The following is a 17,119-nucleotide window of genomic DNA, read 5'->3' as shown; positions in this document are numbered from 1 at the left end:
GTCAAGCCCCAACTTGAGCCCTCAAGTTATTCTTATCATATCAAATGAATCTTGCAAAGAAATACCGAGATATTATGTGGGCCTGGGTCATAAGCAGACCATTCACGGAAAAATATATACAGGCCAAGTCGCTCATACTATATCTCTCACCTGGGACATCTCGAGGTCTCCCATTCTGCACAACCCCACGACCACCTCCAGTCGACGGTAACACAGTCTCAAATGGTTCGGTTCCATGTGCTTTTAACACCGAGGTGTTCGGATTTGAATGTTCGAGATTCAATTGAGATGCTGAAACTGAAGGTTCAGTGGTGGAGGGAAGAGCTGATGAGTGGGATTTAAGCAACTTTCCATTGGGAAAGGGAGGATCCAAAAGTAAGGGTGGAGCAACAGGATTTGAAGCTTCAGTCTGGTGGAGGGTATGTTGCTGTGGCTTGGAAGGGAAGAGATTTGATTTGGAACCAGAGTTTTTACGCAAAGGGACGTTGGTAGAATCCGGAGTTGAGCTCGACGAGTGAGACTTTAATCCCATATTTCTGTTCCGAGCAAGTCGTGGGGGCAACTTTGCTACGTTTCTCTCTGACTGTTTCAGTTTTGCCTGAAACAAAGATTTAAATAATTAAATAAAAATCGTGCAAAACTTTCACATATTCTTATTGCATTAAACGAAACAGCAATTGTTGAATGTGAATACATCTGAATACAGCATTGTGTGTAAATAATGAGGAAAAAGGAAGTGAATGATGCGTGGCTTTTTATTCATTCATTTTCATGACTGAATTGACTGATTTAAAGGTGAAAAACGAAGGCAGAAAACCACAAACAGAAGGAAGCAGGCTCTGATAAATAAAGAGAATACCATAGTATTTCCCTGAAGAAAAAGGATTAAAATATATATGCTGTATATAAATCTGTGCAGCCGTACTGCTCTGCTACAAAATGCTCCACCTTACTTCCTCTCAAATACATCCATCAATATTTACTTCCTTAAACTGCCCTCACTTTCCGATGCAGACATCTTTCTTACCTCGATCTTTTCTTTTCCACTCTCTTCAGGTTCTACTTTCCGCTTCCTCCCCTCGTCCCTCCGCTGTCTCCGTGATATGACGGGGGTAAACTCAACCCCGACGTCACCCAGCCCATCCCCTCCGGTACCCAACCCCTCATCACCTTCATCCTCAACCCTACTCACGGCTCCTCCTTCTGGATCATCTATTACCACCACACCTTTTAGTGAGGTGGGAGGAGTGTGGAAGATTGAGAAAGGCACATAAGGAACAGAGTGGCAAAAATAAACAAATAAAAATAAGAGGAAAATAAATAAATAAATAAATGCAATTAAAAACACTTAGTAGGTGTGTACAATCATATTTATAGATAGCATGTATAAAGCCATCCAATTGCACATATGACTCACTGGCAAAGTTGTTCAGATCAAACTGCAATATGGCATCACCAGCTCGGGCCTTCGCACGTCGTTTGGAGTCAGCAGCAGGTGCTCTTTCCTGCTTTCCTTTGCCCACTTCCTCAGATCTCTCCTTCCCCATTGTGTCTCCCCTCGTTCGCTGACCACCTCTCCCTCTCCCCAAAGTGCCTGCTCCCCTCCCTTTACCTGAGCCTCCCTCTTCTTTTCCAGACGCCTTGTCTCTTTTCTCCATCTTGGGTCCTCCTTCATCATAGACAGCTGGAGATGGTAACGAAGGGCCAGCACCAGACCTTGGATATGTCAAAGGAAAAGGAAGGAGATTGAAAGACGTGCCAGAATCAAAATCCCTACAAAAACAATCATGAGATTTTCAAACATCAATCATCCCTCATGAATTAAAAAATTGAAATTAAAACACCAATAACTTGTCCAATGGAGTCAAACACATTACCAGCGTTAACTGTGACGAAACTGTCATCAAACGTCTTGTTTATGAAATTGTTATTCTTTTTCATCATCAATACAGTAAACCCTCAAATAGAAGGTTCTAATATCGTGGGTTTCGACCAATCGTGAGCGACCAATCGTGAGCAACCTGTTGTGTCCCGATTCTGTTATCGCGGTATTTCACTTCGACCAATCACGGTTTTTGAGATGAGATGAGTCATTGCTTGCATATGACTACTTCCAATTACGAGCCTTTTGTTGTTTCTCGAGCACCGTTAATTGTAGTAATCAGACTAGCATATGGGAACAAAGCTTAGTTTAAAAGATGAAAAGCACGATTGGGAAACACATTCAATGCACTCTTAAAGCACTCTTAATAATGAATCGTCATCAAACAGAAAATGACATATGGAAATCCTGTAATGCTATATCAACAAAATCTAGTAGCCACACAACTGTTAATAATGGTGCCCAGAGGTAAAACGATGGACAAAATCAATTGTGGCAAAAGACAGAGAAAGGTTATGACATTGTGCTAAAGAATCAAGTTGCTAGATACGTTGAGAAGAGGTGAAAGTGCGGTATTATCTGTGGGCCGCCATGACGGGATCAACGAATTGACTGTGCGGTAAACGTGAGTAAAACATCTGTGTAAGTGTTCCAGCCAGCAAAGCGTAAAAGTCTCCTTCTCGTCCCGCGATCATCATATTGAAAGGATGGAAAAAGCGGTTAATGCTTGGATCAAGGAGTAAACGGAAAAAGTGCTTTTGAGTGCACTGGCGATATGACTCCGGAGAAATCATAGCTGTTTTACCTCTTTGAGTGGACCAGTGATACGGGAGAAATCATTGTGGATTTACAAACGTTTCCACGAGGCACCCGGGACTGAAGGCTTGTGGTCAACCATGATAGACATGACGCTACACAAAACTACCCAGCAGAGCTCATGGAACAGTCATCATCATCATCCCGAGCTAAGTATTGTGTTTTCTATTTATGGCAGAGTACGTACACAATATGTTTACCCTCACTCACCTCGCTGTTTTGTAAAAACCACCTCGACACTGTTTTGGAATCAATTAAAAAGGTAAAACTCGTTTTTATTTTTTTTATTTACATGTTTATTTGAATGTTAACATGCTTCATACAGTCGTGGCCAAAAATATCAGCACCCTTGCACTTTTTTCAAATAATGCATCATTTCTTCCATAAAATTGTTGACATTAAAAAAACTTTTGGTATCCACATATGTATTTCTTTGGTTTGCAGTAGAACAAAACAAAAAAGCTGAAAAAATTAGGAAATCTAAGCTTATTCCACACATAAATCCTAAAATGGCCCAGACAATATTATTGGCACCTTTCAGAAGTTGTTAGAAATAATTAAATTTCAAGCAGGTGATTCTCCTTTACTTTGGAATTGAACTCACCTGTGGTGCGTTGCAGGTGCCTGCAATATAAAAATCACTCATTCAACCATTTTGAATAGAGAAAAGGAGTCATTCTGCTGTTTTGTGTCACTGCGTGTACTGCAATGAGCATGGAGAAAAGAAAGAATACCAGAGAATTGTCTGAGGAGGTCAGACACAAGATTGCAGCCATGCATGGACAATCTGAAGGCTACGAGTCCATCTCCAGAGACCTTGATGTTCCTGTGTCCACCGTACATAATGTTATCAGGAAGTTTAAGGCGCATGGCACTGCAGTCAACCTCCATGGACGTGGCCACAAGAGAAAACTTGATCGAAGATTGCAGTGAAGGATTGTTCGAATAGTGGAGAAAGCACCTCGATCAACTGCCAAACAAATTCAAGCTGACCTTCAGACACAAGGTACGACAGTTTCAACTCGCACCATCCGTCGCCAACTCAATGAAAGAGGGTTCTATGGTGGGAGATCCAGGAGGACCTCACTGCTGAGAGAGAGACATAAGAAAGCCCGACTGGAGCTTGCCAAAACACACCTCAACAAGCCAAAATCCTTCTGTGGACAGATGAGACCAAATTGGGGCTTTTTGGTAAAGCACAACATCTCTATGTTTACAGAAAACAAAAGGAAGCCTTCAAAGAAAAGAACACCTTCCCTACAGTCAAACATTGGATGAGGTTCAGTGATGTTTTGGGGTTGCTGTGCTGCCTCTGGCACTGGGTGCGCCTTGAATGTGCGCATGGCATCATGAACAAAGGAATTTTGGAGCACAATGTTCAACCCAGTGCAAGAAAGCTGGGTCTCCATCAAAGGTCATGGGTCTTACAGCAGAACAATGACCCCAAACACACTTTAAAAAACACCCAGGAATGGTTCAAGACAAATGTTGGATTGTTCTGAAGTGGCCAGCATTGAGTCCAGCTCTAAATCCCATTGAACACCCGTGGGGAGATCTGAAAACAGCAGTTGGGAGGAGGTACCCTTCAAATCTGGGAGAACTGGAAGCAGTTTGCACAAGAAGAGTGGGCCAAACTGCCAGTAGAGAGGTGGAGGAAGCTCATTCAGGGCTATAGGAAGCGCTTGAATGCAGTTATTTTGTCCAAAGGCTGTGCTACCAAATATTAAGTCTAGGGTTACCAAATATTAAGTCTAGGATGTCAATAATTTTGTCAATGCCATTTCTTTTTATTTTCTGATTTAAAAGGATATATTAAGTTCTGAATCAAAAACAAATGTTCTGTAATATTAACGGTGAAATAAAGAATTGTGGAGACCAAATACTTGTAAATTTCAACTTATTTTTGGAGAAAATTGTGAGGTATTTGAAAAAAGTGCAAGGGTGCCAATATTTTTGGCCATGACTATGTATATATAAATATAAAAATAAATATATATAAATATATATATAATTATATATATATATATTGTCGTGTGGCCACCTTTGATAAAAATCAGACGGTCACGGAAGCCGATTGCGAAGGCCTTAGCTCTTGAGGCGAAAACTCAATGGCGGACTCAAAGACAGAAAGCTATACAAAATTATGCGGGATGGAGGGACGGCACGAGATCCCTGCAGTCTTACCTGTTCCCGGGGTGTCTCCAATGCCGCTGCAAATTAAATAAACCACACGGAGAACTGCGTTAAGATATATATATATACATATATATATACAGAAAAATAATACAAGGGTTATTTTACAATGAATAGCGGGACAGGAAAATCACGCGCCGGTAAATAGATCGCCTAATCGGGACGTCCCCACTCACAGATTTTGGATACAGACAAGGGAAAATGAATGAAGGGAAATAAAATGTTCGTTATGTACGGGAAAATGTGGTGTGTGGCCTTATCTGTCCGTCGTCTTGTCCACCGTCCACACACAGCTTCAAGCTCCAGTGCAAGGAAACCCTTCGTCCGCCCGCTCGCTTCGCCAGGCCCCGATGCGACTCGCTCCGCAGCACACCACGAGGTCCCTCGCTCCAGTACCAACACTCGCTCCCTGCACCAACAGCACCGCGAAGTGCCGAGCACGACTCCAAGCTCTGGAAGCACCGAGAAGGACCGCTCCAAGCACCACTCCACACCAAGAGCGAACCATCAGCACGAAGAAGAGAAGTGCAGAGAGCAAAAGATGTCGTGCAGCACCAAGAGACCAGCGAAGAAACAAGAGCCCAGCGAAGAAGCCAAGAGCCAGACGAGAGAGAGAGCCAAAAAGAGAGAGACAAAATGTCGTCCCGCGAGCCCTTTTATAACCTTTGTCGACTCTCCTCCAATCTTCTGTTTTGCTGGTGCTCTCTCATTGGCCGAGTGCCTCCCGCACTGGTATTGCTCGCCCCTCTCCCTGCCCAGTCAACAGTCCTCCTGGGCGTGGCTCCCAGCCTTGCCACGAGGCTGGTTGCTAGGCCAGCTGGTGGTGTGGCTGGCTGCGGCCCCATCGGCGGCGCCCCGTCCTGGCTTTCTGCCTGTTTTCCACAGTCTTTGTAAGGGAAGGGAATTTAATTACTGTTGCGCACTGAGGACCTATCTAAGTGTTTATAGGAGTGCGTTGCCATAAGGGACAAAGGAATGATTTCCAGGACTGACACACAGGGGTTTATCTTAGTCCCTCCACTATTTAACACTGGAACATCCTTGTATGTTCACAGGTATACTCTTATCCCGACAAACCGCCTAAAACACAGAACTTATTACAGGGTGGATTCCCTATCGCGACAGTCGAAGCATGTTACCGATACAGATCAACCTGGCTCTAGATATTCCTTTACCCCCCGACATAACACAGCCCCCCCCCCCTGGAACCATAGCTCCTGCTATGGTTCCAGGGGGGGGGGCGGCTGTGTTATGGGGTTGGTCAGGTCCAAAAGTGCCATGCACCCTTCACAATCCCCAAATTTATCATTGGGCCGAACAAATTTCACCAAATTTCACTTTTCTCCCCACTATACTGGCAGGTATGTGGGTCCGCATCCAACGGTGATTATCACTGCACAACTACCTGTGACCACAACAGCTCTGCACCTCTACCGTGCAAGGGTCATCGGGACAAGGTGAGCAGTCAAAACGCCAACATCGCCCATGAGCATCCATAAGGGTGCGACCCACCATCCATCCTTCGGCCCCCCTGCGAGGAACACAGCTGCACCAGCCCCAGCTGGCCAATGTGGTGAGCACCTGCTGCCAACAACACTACCGCACGCACAACCTCGGCCCTGGGGGAGACGGTCGCAGTGCGTGGCTTTCCCAGCACGTCACCTACGCCGCCCTCATCCCCCAATCCACAGAACCGCAGCCCCCAGTGCCCACCCACACTTGACCACACCAAGGTCCAGTCGACAGCGATGCTCCACCAGGAGACCCACCCAGAAGACATGGTCCACACACCTCGGACACCCATAGCACCACGTTGACCCGCAACTACACAACTTCATCCCCATAACCCGCGTTCCAAATATTGGCGCAATCGCCCCCGCAACCAGTTGAAGGCTGTGTTCTGCTAACCTATCAATTTTTATCACAGCCTCCGACACTTTGGTCTAGCACACCTGTATCAATAATGGTGACACTGCTCTCAGTATCCACCATGCCATTTCAAAATTCACCCTTAAATTTGCATATAACCGCGAGATTACCCATGCCAAACATTTTTCACATTTCACTAACCTCACCAAAGAAAGATACTTTGCCATACACATGCCAGCCGAGCATGGCCCATATGCTCGGCACGTTACACATTCCCGATCACATTCCCATGGCTCTCTTCCCAAACCAAGAGTCCAATAAATCATAACGGACCATCTGTGGAAGGTCACTCTCACACCATCACGTTCCACAGATGCCCCAATGGTTCTCCGGTGGGCTATCTCATTCCTGTCCACGCGGTTCGACCCGCGTCCATAGCCCAGCACAGCATGTCAGGTCACCACATGCTGGCTGTCCCAGAGTCTCAGGGAGAGCGTGTCAGGCCGCATGCCCGGGCGGTCACCACATCAGGCCCAAGTTGACCGTCCGAAGCGCGACCCAAAACACTTCCCCCTAGTGGTCCTCAATAAATGCCATCCCAGGCTTGAGAAACCACCTCGGACCCCCCCTCCCCCCTAGAGGTATTAACCCCCACCAGGGTCCGGTGTCCCTGTCTGCCCGAGCCACACGCTCAGGCGGCGCCCCGCTGGACAAGGGACGCCCCACTCCACCAGACCCCCTGTGGGGCCCAGGCCGTACCACGACACCCATGGCTGGACCCCACGTCCAAATCTCGCCAGCACAGCCCTCCAACTGGCTGGCATCACCAAATTTCGAAAGGGGCAACTTTTGTCCGAGGCCATCCCCCATGACCTCTCCTGGTCCAAATTCCACAGCCCGGGGACCAACTCCCACCAAGGCTGCTCCAAATCAATTTCCCATTTTAATTTAACTTTAAATTTCCTTTTAACAATTTTCATTTCCAGTTTCCACCTGTGCCAAACCACAGCTGCAGGTAACAATTCCCTCAGGTTGTTCTGCCCCTCCCTGCAGCTGGTCCACATTCCCTACTGGGACCAAATTTCCAGAGGCTCTATCTCCCGATCCCTCTCTGTCCGAATCCAGCCCGGAGCCAACACACTCCCCCAGCTGGGTATGCAATTTCGGAGCCTCCGTTGCCCAATCAGAGTGCATGGTGAGGGTCCCCTCGGTCACCTCAACCTCCTCCTCGGACCGACTCACCTCCTCCCCGAAACTCCATTGGGCCTGGTCAAACTTGTCCTCTATGGGACTGTCCCAGGTCCCCAGCCGCTGGGTCATATGCTCATAATCATCCCCCATCAATTCTGGCTCCATCAGGCATTCCCCAATAAATACCCGGTCCGGCTCCGTTACCCGGACCCCCCCCCCCCCCCCCGCCCTATTGTTATCCATTCTTGCTCTGAACCACCACCCTGGTGCTGCAAGGATTCAAATTCATCCCCCTGTTGATGTGTTTGGGCATCCACCCGGCCCCGATAAACCTCCAGGCCACGATGTGGGAAACCTCCTCCATTTACCTGTAAATTTCCTTCCCTACCTTCCCCATTTCCTTCAGTTGCCATTCCCGGTGCAATTCCCAATTTGGCTTCCCCCTGTTCCGATTCAAATTCTGCCACCCTTGGCTTCTCCTGGGCCCCATTGGCACCATTCTTTCGTCCTTCCTTTGTTTGTTCACATGGGGTTTTGTTTCTTTAATACGGGCATCCCTTTGTTTACTACAGGCCTCCAATCGTTCACGAGCTTCCCTTATTATCCCCCTCAATTCATTCCCTTGTGACTCCATTTTTTCTAATCGCTCACTCTGAGCCTCAATTTTATTGTTCATGTCTCCCATCTTTCCTTCCAATCGCTCACCCTGAGCTCCCCTCATTTTTCACTCACTCCCCTCATTTCCCTAAAGAGTCGATCCCACATCTGTTCGGGTATCGGGGCCGCTCCAATTGCTCCCGGCTCCCCGGTAGGGGAGGGGGATAGGTTAGTGCTCGGGACGGGGGAGGTTCCAAGACTAACCTCCAATTCTCCTACCTCCGGCTCACCTTCTGAACTTACAGAAGCCTCGCTACGCACCTCCATTTCACCGACCTCCGACATCCGCTTTGAGGAAGGTCGTTTCCCGCGCGCGTATTTATTTTAACTCCAAAAACAAAATTTAAATTTTCCGAAGACGCGATATAGCGCTTCGTGTGCCCAATCGACTATGCAAATTTCTCCGCCTCGACTATGAAACTTTTGCGTCCGAATGCCGGGCGCGATGTACGCCCGACCGTGTCGATCGTAGCCATGGACAAAAAAAAAAAAATTGTCCTATGGGCCCAGATCCTCACTCTTGACACCAGTTGTCGTGTGGCCGCCTTTGATAAAAAATCAGACGGTCACGGAAGCCGATTGCAAAGGCCTTAGCTCTTGAGGCGAAATCTCAATGGCGGACTCAAAGACAGAAAGCTATACAAAATTGCGTGGGATGGAGGGGCGGTGCAAGATCCCTGCAGTCTTACCTGTTCCCGGGGCGTCTCCAATGAATGAATGAATGAATGATCGTTTTAAGGCCATTTTCCCTGCCAGAGCAGGGGTTAGCCTTGCGGGCCCCATGACAATCATGGTTCCCTGTTTGAGGCAATGTTTTTATGGCCGGATGCCCTTCCTGGCGCCAACCCTTAGTCGCCTCTTACGATGCGCAGGGATACGGTGTACCTATTCTAAACCGGGGTACACACCAGGATCATTCATCCCAGCAAGCTGGTACTCAATTTGTCGACCTCGGAAGGATAACAGGCTGAGTCAACCCCCCTGGTGTTAATTCAGCGATCGACCGGGATTCGAACCCAGGATCCTAAGCCGGCACCCTAACCGCTAAGCCAACACCAGGCAGGTCTCCAATGCTGCTGCAAATTAAATAAACCACACGGAAAACTGTGTTCAGATATACAGAGCGTATCAAAAAAAGGTAATCCGAATTCAAGGGGTTAATATGCAAAGGTTATTTAGTTTGACAATTTACATGTGGTTTACCAATTATGAGGAGATCCTCAGCTTTTCATTAATGCATTTCATGCATCATTGCTGTCACACATGACCGAGTACATGTTCATTGAAAATGACAAGGTCAAATCGCATTTTTACAAGTTTGGCTAACCGGTGCAAGACAGTTTGAAATGGACGCATTACTTGTCGACTGCCAAGTTCATTATGTAAAATTGTTAAGCTGGTCTGGTAATCGTCGGTTGCGTCATCCTTTGTTTAAGATGGGTATTTAAGATTGGCCTACAGAGTATGAGTTTAGAGACAGTCTGAGTCATTGAAAAGATGGTTCAACTTACGACTGAGCAGCGGACCTTCATGGTTACAACCTTTCACCAAACTGGAAGTTTGCAGCGAACTCGTGATGCGTACAGGGAACGTTTCCCAGAACGGGAGCCTCCAGCAGCCAAAACCATCTGGGCGAATGTTAGAAAATACCAAGAGCATGGCACTAGCCTCAACCGCAACAAGGGGAATTCTGGTAGGAGGCGCACTGGGCGATCGGAAATGAACATTGCAGCAGAAAGGCAGCAAGTTTTGGAGCATCCTAGGGATACCAGCGCGAGACGAAATGGGACGGGATTGCCTTCGGCAACATTCAACCGAATCACAAGACTGGACCTCCACCAACATCCATATAGGATTCACATCCGGCATCAACTTACGCCAGGGGATTTTGCCAGGAGGCTGGTGCTTGCCGGATAGTTGATAGCACGTTGCGAAGCAGATGTCAATTTCCTGCGGTATCTCGTTATCGGCGACGAAGCTGCTTTCGCCATGGATGGCAAGGTCAATACCCATAATGTTCTTGAATATGCACCGACAGGACAACCCCCGGAATTTATTATTTTGGCACCAACATGAATCGACAAAAGTGGCCTGTTTGGTTGGGACTTTGTGGAAGTGGTCAGGTGATCGGACCATTTTTCTTTCAAAGGAATGTCAATGGTAACAGGTATCTGCAGTTGATCAATGATGAAGTTTTACCGCAGCTGGAGGAGAACTTTGAGCGACAGGTTCGTGGTGTCTTCAGATATCTCTGGTGGGCCCAAGACGGCGCCCCAGCACATTGTCTTATCGCTGTCCGAGATCGACTGAGAGAACTCTTTTGAGACCGAGTCATCGCCCTCAACCATGCAGTGGAATGGCCACCCAGATCACCTGACCTCACACCATGTGATTATTTCCTTTGGGGACAATTAAAGAACAAGGTGTTTGTAACTCCTCCCCGTGATCTTGACGAATTGCAGGGCCATATTCGACATGAAGTGGATGCTTTGCGCAATGACCCTGCTATGGTGAGACGAGCAGTTCAGGGCATGCTCCGCCGCTGCGAGCTTTGTGTTGAAAGGGGAGGTGGACAGGTTGAAGGTGTGTGTGCATAAAGGCCGATCATTCCTGAGAAAAGTTCACATCTGACGTTCATTTTGCACCAATTATCCTGACTTGCATCCATTAGCCAAACTTGTAAAAATGTGATTTGAACTTGTCATTTTCAATGAAGATGTACTCGGTCATGTGTGACAGCAATGATGCATGGCAGGTATCAATGGAAAGCTGAGGATCTCCTCTTAATTAGTGAACCACATGTAAATTGTCAAAATAAATAACCTTTGCATACCCCTTGCATACTTTGAACCCCTTGAATTCGGATTACCTTTTTTTTGATACGCACTGTATATATACAGAAAAATAATACAAGGGTTTATTTTACAATGAATAGCGGGACAGGAAAATCACGCGCCGGTAAATAGATGGCCTAATCGGGACGTCCCCACTCACAGATTTCGGATACAGACAAGGGAAAATGAATGAAGGAAAATAAAACGTTCGTTATGTACGGGGAAATGTGGTGTGCGGCCTTATCTGTCTGTCGTCTTGTCCACCGTCCACACGCAGCTCCAAGCTCCAGTGCAAGGAAACCCTTCGTCCGCCCGCTTGCTTCGCCAGGCCTCGATGCGACTCGCTCCGCAGCACACCACGAGGTCCCCCGCTCCAGTACAAACACTCGCTCCCTGCACCAACAGCACCGCGAAGGGCCGAGCACGACTCCAAGCTTGGAAGCACCGAGAAGGATCGCTCCAAGCACCACTCCACACCAAGAGCGAACCATCAGCACGAAGAAGAGAAGCGCAGAGAGCAAAAGATGTCGTGCAGCACCAAGAGACCAGCGAAGAACCAAGAGCCCAGCGAAGAAGCCAAGAGCCCAGACGAGAGAGAGAGCCAAAAATAGAGAGACAAAATGTCGTCCCGCGAGCCCTTTTATAACCTTCGTCGACTCTCCTCCAATCTTCTGTTTTGCTAGTGCCCTCTCATTGGGCCGAGTGCCTCCAGCACTGGTATTGCTCGCCCCTCTCCCTGCCCAGTCAACAGTCCTCCTGGGCGTAGCTCCCAGCCTTGCCACGAGGCTGGTTGTTAGGCCAGCTGGTGGTGTGGCTGGCTGCGGCCCCATCGGCGGCGCCCCGTCCTGGCTTTCTGCCTGTGTTCCACAGTCTTTGTAAGGGAAAAGAATTTAATTACTGTTGAGCACTGAGGACCTATCTAAGTGTTTATAGGAGTGCGTTGCCATAAGGGACAAAGGAATGATTTCCAGGTCTGACACACAGGGGTTTATTTTAGTCCCTACACTATTTAACACCGGAACATCCTTGTATGTTCACAGGTATACTCTTATCCCCACAAACCGCCTAAAATACAGAACTTATTACAGGGTGGATTCCCTATCGCGACAGTCGAAGCATGTCACCTATACAGATCTACCTGGCTCTAGATATTCCTTTACCCCCGACATAACAATATATACATGTATATGTATAAATATATATATATATTTTTTTTACATGTTTGTTTTAATAGTAATATGTTCATTTCTGACTACCACCGACTTTCCTCGATTCTCGGAGTAATGAATGAATGAATGAATGAAATGAATGAATGAATGAATTGAAATGAATTAAATGAAACGATTCTCGGAGTACAGGAACTGAAACCCCCTTTACCCATAGGCCCTTGGTATACACTATTGTGGTTTAAATTATCGCTGCATTTTCCAGAAACCTAACTCCTGGGCTATTGGAGGGTTTACTGTACGTTATTATTTGACCTACCAAATCGCAATGCGGAGTATTTATATTTTCATTTTACAGATTGCCCTACACAGCCTTCACTTGACCACTCCAAGCCACCTGGGAGGTATCCACTTTTTCTGAGGACCAAATCTAAAACATCATGGTTTAACATTGCACTTTTGCAAACACAAGTGACCACTGCACACTGCACCTTTTAATTTGTGGTCCATTGGAACGCCACTTGGAGATCTATTTTGACCCTTCTCATTTTCCTTTCAAAGTTCCACCTCAAACAGAAGGTATTATTTATTTTTCCCTACCTCCTTTTCCTATTCTTCCTCAAATCGTCCTCAAATCGTCCTTCCTCAATTTGGCAGTGTGCTGGGCCCTGTGCTTTTTCTGGTCTTTATCAATGATCTCTCCGACTCTCTGGAAAATCCTCTGTATCTCTTTGCTGATGACTCCACTCTCTGCCACTCCATTCCTCTTCCCTCAGATCGCAGTCTGCAGCCTCCTCACTCTCTGAAGACCTGGACAAAATCACAGACTGGTCAAACATGTGGAACATGTCTTTCAATCCTGACAAATCTCACACTCTTACTATGTCTCTCCGAAAAGATCGACTGGACAACCCTCCCATCTACTTTCTCAACAATCCTCTCCAAGAAGTTCTGTCGCTCAAGCTTTTGGGTCTCACCATCTGCCATGATCTTTCTTGGGAAAACCACATTTCCAAGCTGGCCTCCAAAGCCAGTCGCCGACTGGGCATCCTCCGTCGTGCGAAGTCCTTCCTAGGCACACCTGAGCTCCTCACCACATACAAGGCTTTCATCCGCAGCTCAATGGAATACTGTTCTCCCCTATGGGCTGGTGCTCCTGCCTCACACCTGGCTCGGCTTCACGCTGTTGAATCCAAAGCTTTCAGAATCATTGGAATCTCCCGCGATGAAGCTATCTCTGAGGGCCTTTCACTCACTCACCGCAGGCAGGTAGGTGGTCTTTCTGTCTTCTACCGACTCCTCTCCGGCCTTGCTCCCCCAGCTCTCTCTGTGCTCTGTCCCCCAAATATTCCTACAGGTCGCACAAGATCTGCCAGCCACCCTCTGATGGTTAAACTGCCGAAATCTCGGCTCTCTGCTCACCTTCACTCTTTCATTCCTCTTTTCTCCCGCCTCTGGAACAAACTCCCACACTCACTTCAATCACACTCCTCCCTCCAGGTCTTCAAAACAGCTGTTCACCACCATCTCTTATCTTCCCCCATCCAAAACCTTGATCTTTTCTACCCCCACTAATTCACCCCAGATCCACCTTGTTTGAAATTCCAACTTCTTTCCTGGAAGTCTTGGCAGTGTCCATATGTTTTATACCTCTCCCACCCCCCCCCCCCCCTTCCCATGCCTCCCCCCCAAAGCCCTCTCCCTCCCACAGTTCTCTCGATGTCTCCATGTCTCTCGGTCCCTGCTCTCAAATGTTGTGTTTGTGTCCTTCCCCCTCTCTCCCCATCTTGTCTACCGCTCCCGATGTTATTTGTTTTGTGTGTCTGTTTGTCTTTCTGTGTGATTAATGTTCGCTCTTTCACGAGCCTCGATCATGTATACAAAAAAAAAAAAAAAAAAAAAAAATCCTTCCTTCATTCCTCCTCTTGCAATCCTTCTCTCATAAACCCACATACAAGTAAATACCTTTCCTTGTCCAACATCTTCTTTGATTGTGTATAAGCAAGAAACTATATGTATGTATATATTTCATTAAAACCTCTGGTATTACTCAACTTATTGCTCATGGACATTATACCATAAAATGAAAACAAGGACCATGAAAACCCAGTTCCAACTCGCTTTCATTCCCCGAACCTTTCTTACCCCTGTCTGCCTTGATAACTATAACTTCCTCGTCCACCTCTTCCAATCCCCCTCCCATCCCGCCTGCCTGACCCTCTTCCCCGTAAGGGAAGAAGAGCACAAGGTTGGAAAGAAGGTGTAGGGAGAAGGCCACGGCCCGAACCAAGCACGATACCCCCAACTTGACTCCTAAAGGAGAGAAATGAGGGTGGTTACATTTACCAAAAGAACGGCAAAGGTACCAAATACAAACAGTACCATTTATGCAGGTGGCTTTCTAAAAGCCACCTGCATAACTAAACTTCAAATAAAAGCAAGGATTACATCCCCATTTGATTTGGATCTCATCGTTAGTCATTTTCAAAATAGAGTACCGGTAATGTTCAAAAGCATCAGATTTAAGTTTACATTGAGAAAATCTTACATGGCATTTCAAAAAGGCAAACAAGTTTTTTGTCGTTTTTCCAGAAAATGTGCTGAACAAGGACCTCTGAGAAATACTTGGAAGGCAAGAGTAAACTATTAACGTTCAGCACATATTACCTTTTTGGAGATGACAAAGACAATAAAAAAATTCTAAATCACAAGAGTGCTTTGCTAAAGCTCAGCCAAACCTATATGAACTGTGGGAAAAAAATCAGCCCGTATGCATGGTCTGGAGCTACAGCCAGAGGTTATAAAAATGAGAAACACGAACATATAATTTCATTAACCCGAACACGAATACTTTACCATTGCAAATTTCACTCAGACTATGATGAGTAATTTGAATAACAAGAAAATTCAAATTGGTGCACAAATTGAATTCCAAACTTTAATCAAGCTGTTTACTTGTGGTAAGCTAAACACCCTGCAAGCCATGCCTGCAGAAAATGGATTTTTTGGAACGCCGGCCACATTTTCGATCCAATCATCATGTAACTTTGTTTTTAAAACAATTCTCCATGGGTAGGCGCTCCTATGTTTTCAGTTTTGTGTCAATCGCTCAACAGGTTGTGGACAAATGCTAAACAAATTAAAAAGCTAACAAGACAAAGCAAAGATTCCAGATCTTTGCCAGGACATATTTGTGTGGTGTATTTTGTGTGTTGTTTCATCATGTTGTTTCATGATGGTTCGATAGGTTCGATTTTCGAACCTATCGCTGCCAAACCAAAATTGGCTGCCTATTGGCTACCTATTGGCTGCCAAACCACGTGACCTATGACGTCACCAATTTCACACTGTATTATTATAAGTTAATTATATTAAGTTACCACTTTTACAAATACCATCACTTGTTCACAAGTTGGCACAGCAGCAATTTTTACTTAACATGACCCTTCACCTTTGACCTCTTGAACCCAAAATGCAATCAGTTCATGTTTACATCATTATACATACATGTACCATGTTTTATTTAAATCCTTTCAGCTGTTCTCAAGTTATCACATTTTTATTTGGCATGACCTCTGACCTTTGATCTCTTTACCCCAAAATCTAATCAGTTCATCTTTTCATCATGATACTTACCTATACCAACTTTGACTTGATCCCTTCAGCCGTTCTCAAGTTATAAACCTATTACAGACTTTGACCTCTTGACCCCAAAATCAAATCAGTTCATATTTACATAATAATACATACTTGTACCAACTTTGGTCAGAATCCAATCACTGCTTCACAGGTTATCATGGTAACGAAAATCTATCACAGATGAACGGACGGACGGACAACCCGAAAACACAATGCTTCCGGCGACTTTGTCGGTGGAGGCAATAAAAAGGGCTGCCAGAAAATATGGCCAATGACGTTTGAATTATCAAACTATGTTCCAAAAAAAAAAAAAATGTGACTGGTTGGTCATGTGTTGAGGAAGGATGAAAGTGACTGGTTGAGAAGAGTGATGGAAATGAATGTAGAAGGAAGTAGAAGACGGGGAAGACCGAGAAAGACTTGGCTAAAGATGGTGGAAGAAGAAATGCGGGCAAGGGGGTTAACAAGGAGAGATGCAGAAAATAGGGCAAAATGGAGAAGATCGTCATGGGGACCGCAAGGCTAACCCCCGCTCTAGCAGGGAAAATGGCCTTTAAAATGCATGTTGTTGTTTGTTGTATTCCAAAACACGTGGTCATGTGTGTGAAGTTTCACATCGACCTTGTAAGCAACACGGGAGAAATTAAATTGTAAGGCTTCTTGTTCTTCAAATAATTAAACCATTCTGGCTGCCAAACCGCATGACCGATCACGTTAAAAAATTTAACGTGTATTCCCCTTGACGACTCAATATAACTTGTAAAGTTTGACTTTAATAGCTTAAGCCGTTTCAAAAAAATTCAAAAAGAACCCAGATTCAAAAAATTAAATAATTATGGCTGCCAGACCATGCATCCGATCAGGATGAAATT

The 17,119-nt window shown here is 45.9% G+C and overlaps 1 protein-coding gene across 3 annotated transcripts in view; it reads right to left on the bottom strand.

Moving 5' to 3' along the window:
* The window catches only part of LOC137429913 (uncharacterized), a 99,651-nt gene that overhangs the window by 20,774 nt on the left and 61,758 nt on the right, over positions 1 to 17,119 (bottom strand). For all 3 annotated transcript variants that reach the window (XM_068120280.2, XM_068120281.2, XM_078779970.1), the window contains exons 17-20: positions 14,754 to 14,921; positions 1,418 to 1,716; positions 1,028 to 1,227; positions 151 to 598 (exon numbers count right to left, since the gene is read on the bottom strand). In XM_068120280.2, coding sequence (XP_067976381.2) covers positions 151 to 598; positions 1,028 to 1,227; positions 1,418 to 1,716; positions 14,754 to 14,921 — 1,115 coding nt within the window. The remainder of the gene's footprint in view (positions 1 to 150; positions 599 to 1,027; positions 1,228 to 1,417; positions 1,717 to 14,753; positions 14,922 to 17,119) is intronic.

The sequence above is a fragment of the Myxine glutinosa genome, chromosome 6 (assembly GCF_964187855.1).
Source record: "Myxine glutinosa chromosome 6, kmMyxGlut1.1, whole genome shotgun sequence".
In the NCBI taxonomy this organism is placed as follows: Eukaryota; Metazoa; Chordata; class Myxini; order Myxiniformes; family Myxinidae; genus Myxine; species Myxine glutinosa.
Note: the sequence above shows the minus strand (reverse complement) of the source record. Positions and strands in the feature narration are given on the sequence as shown.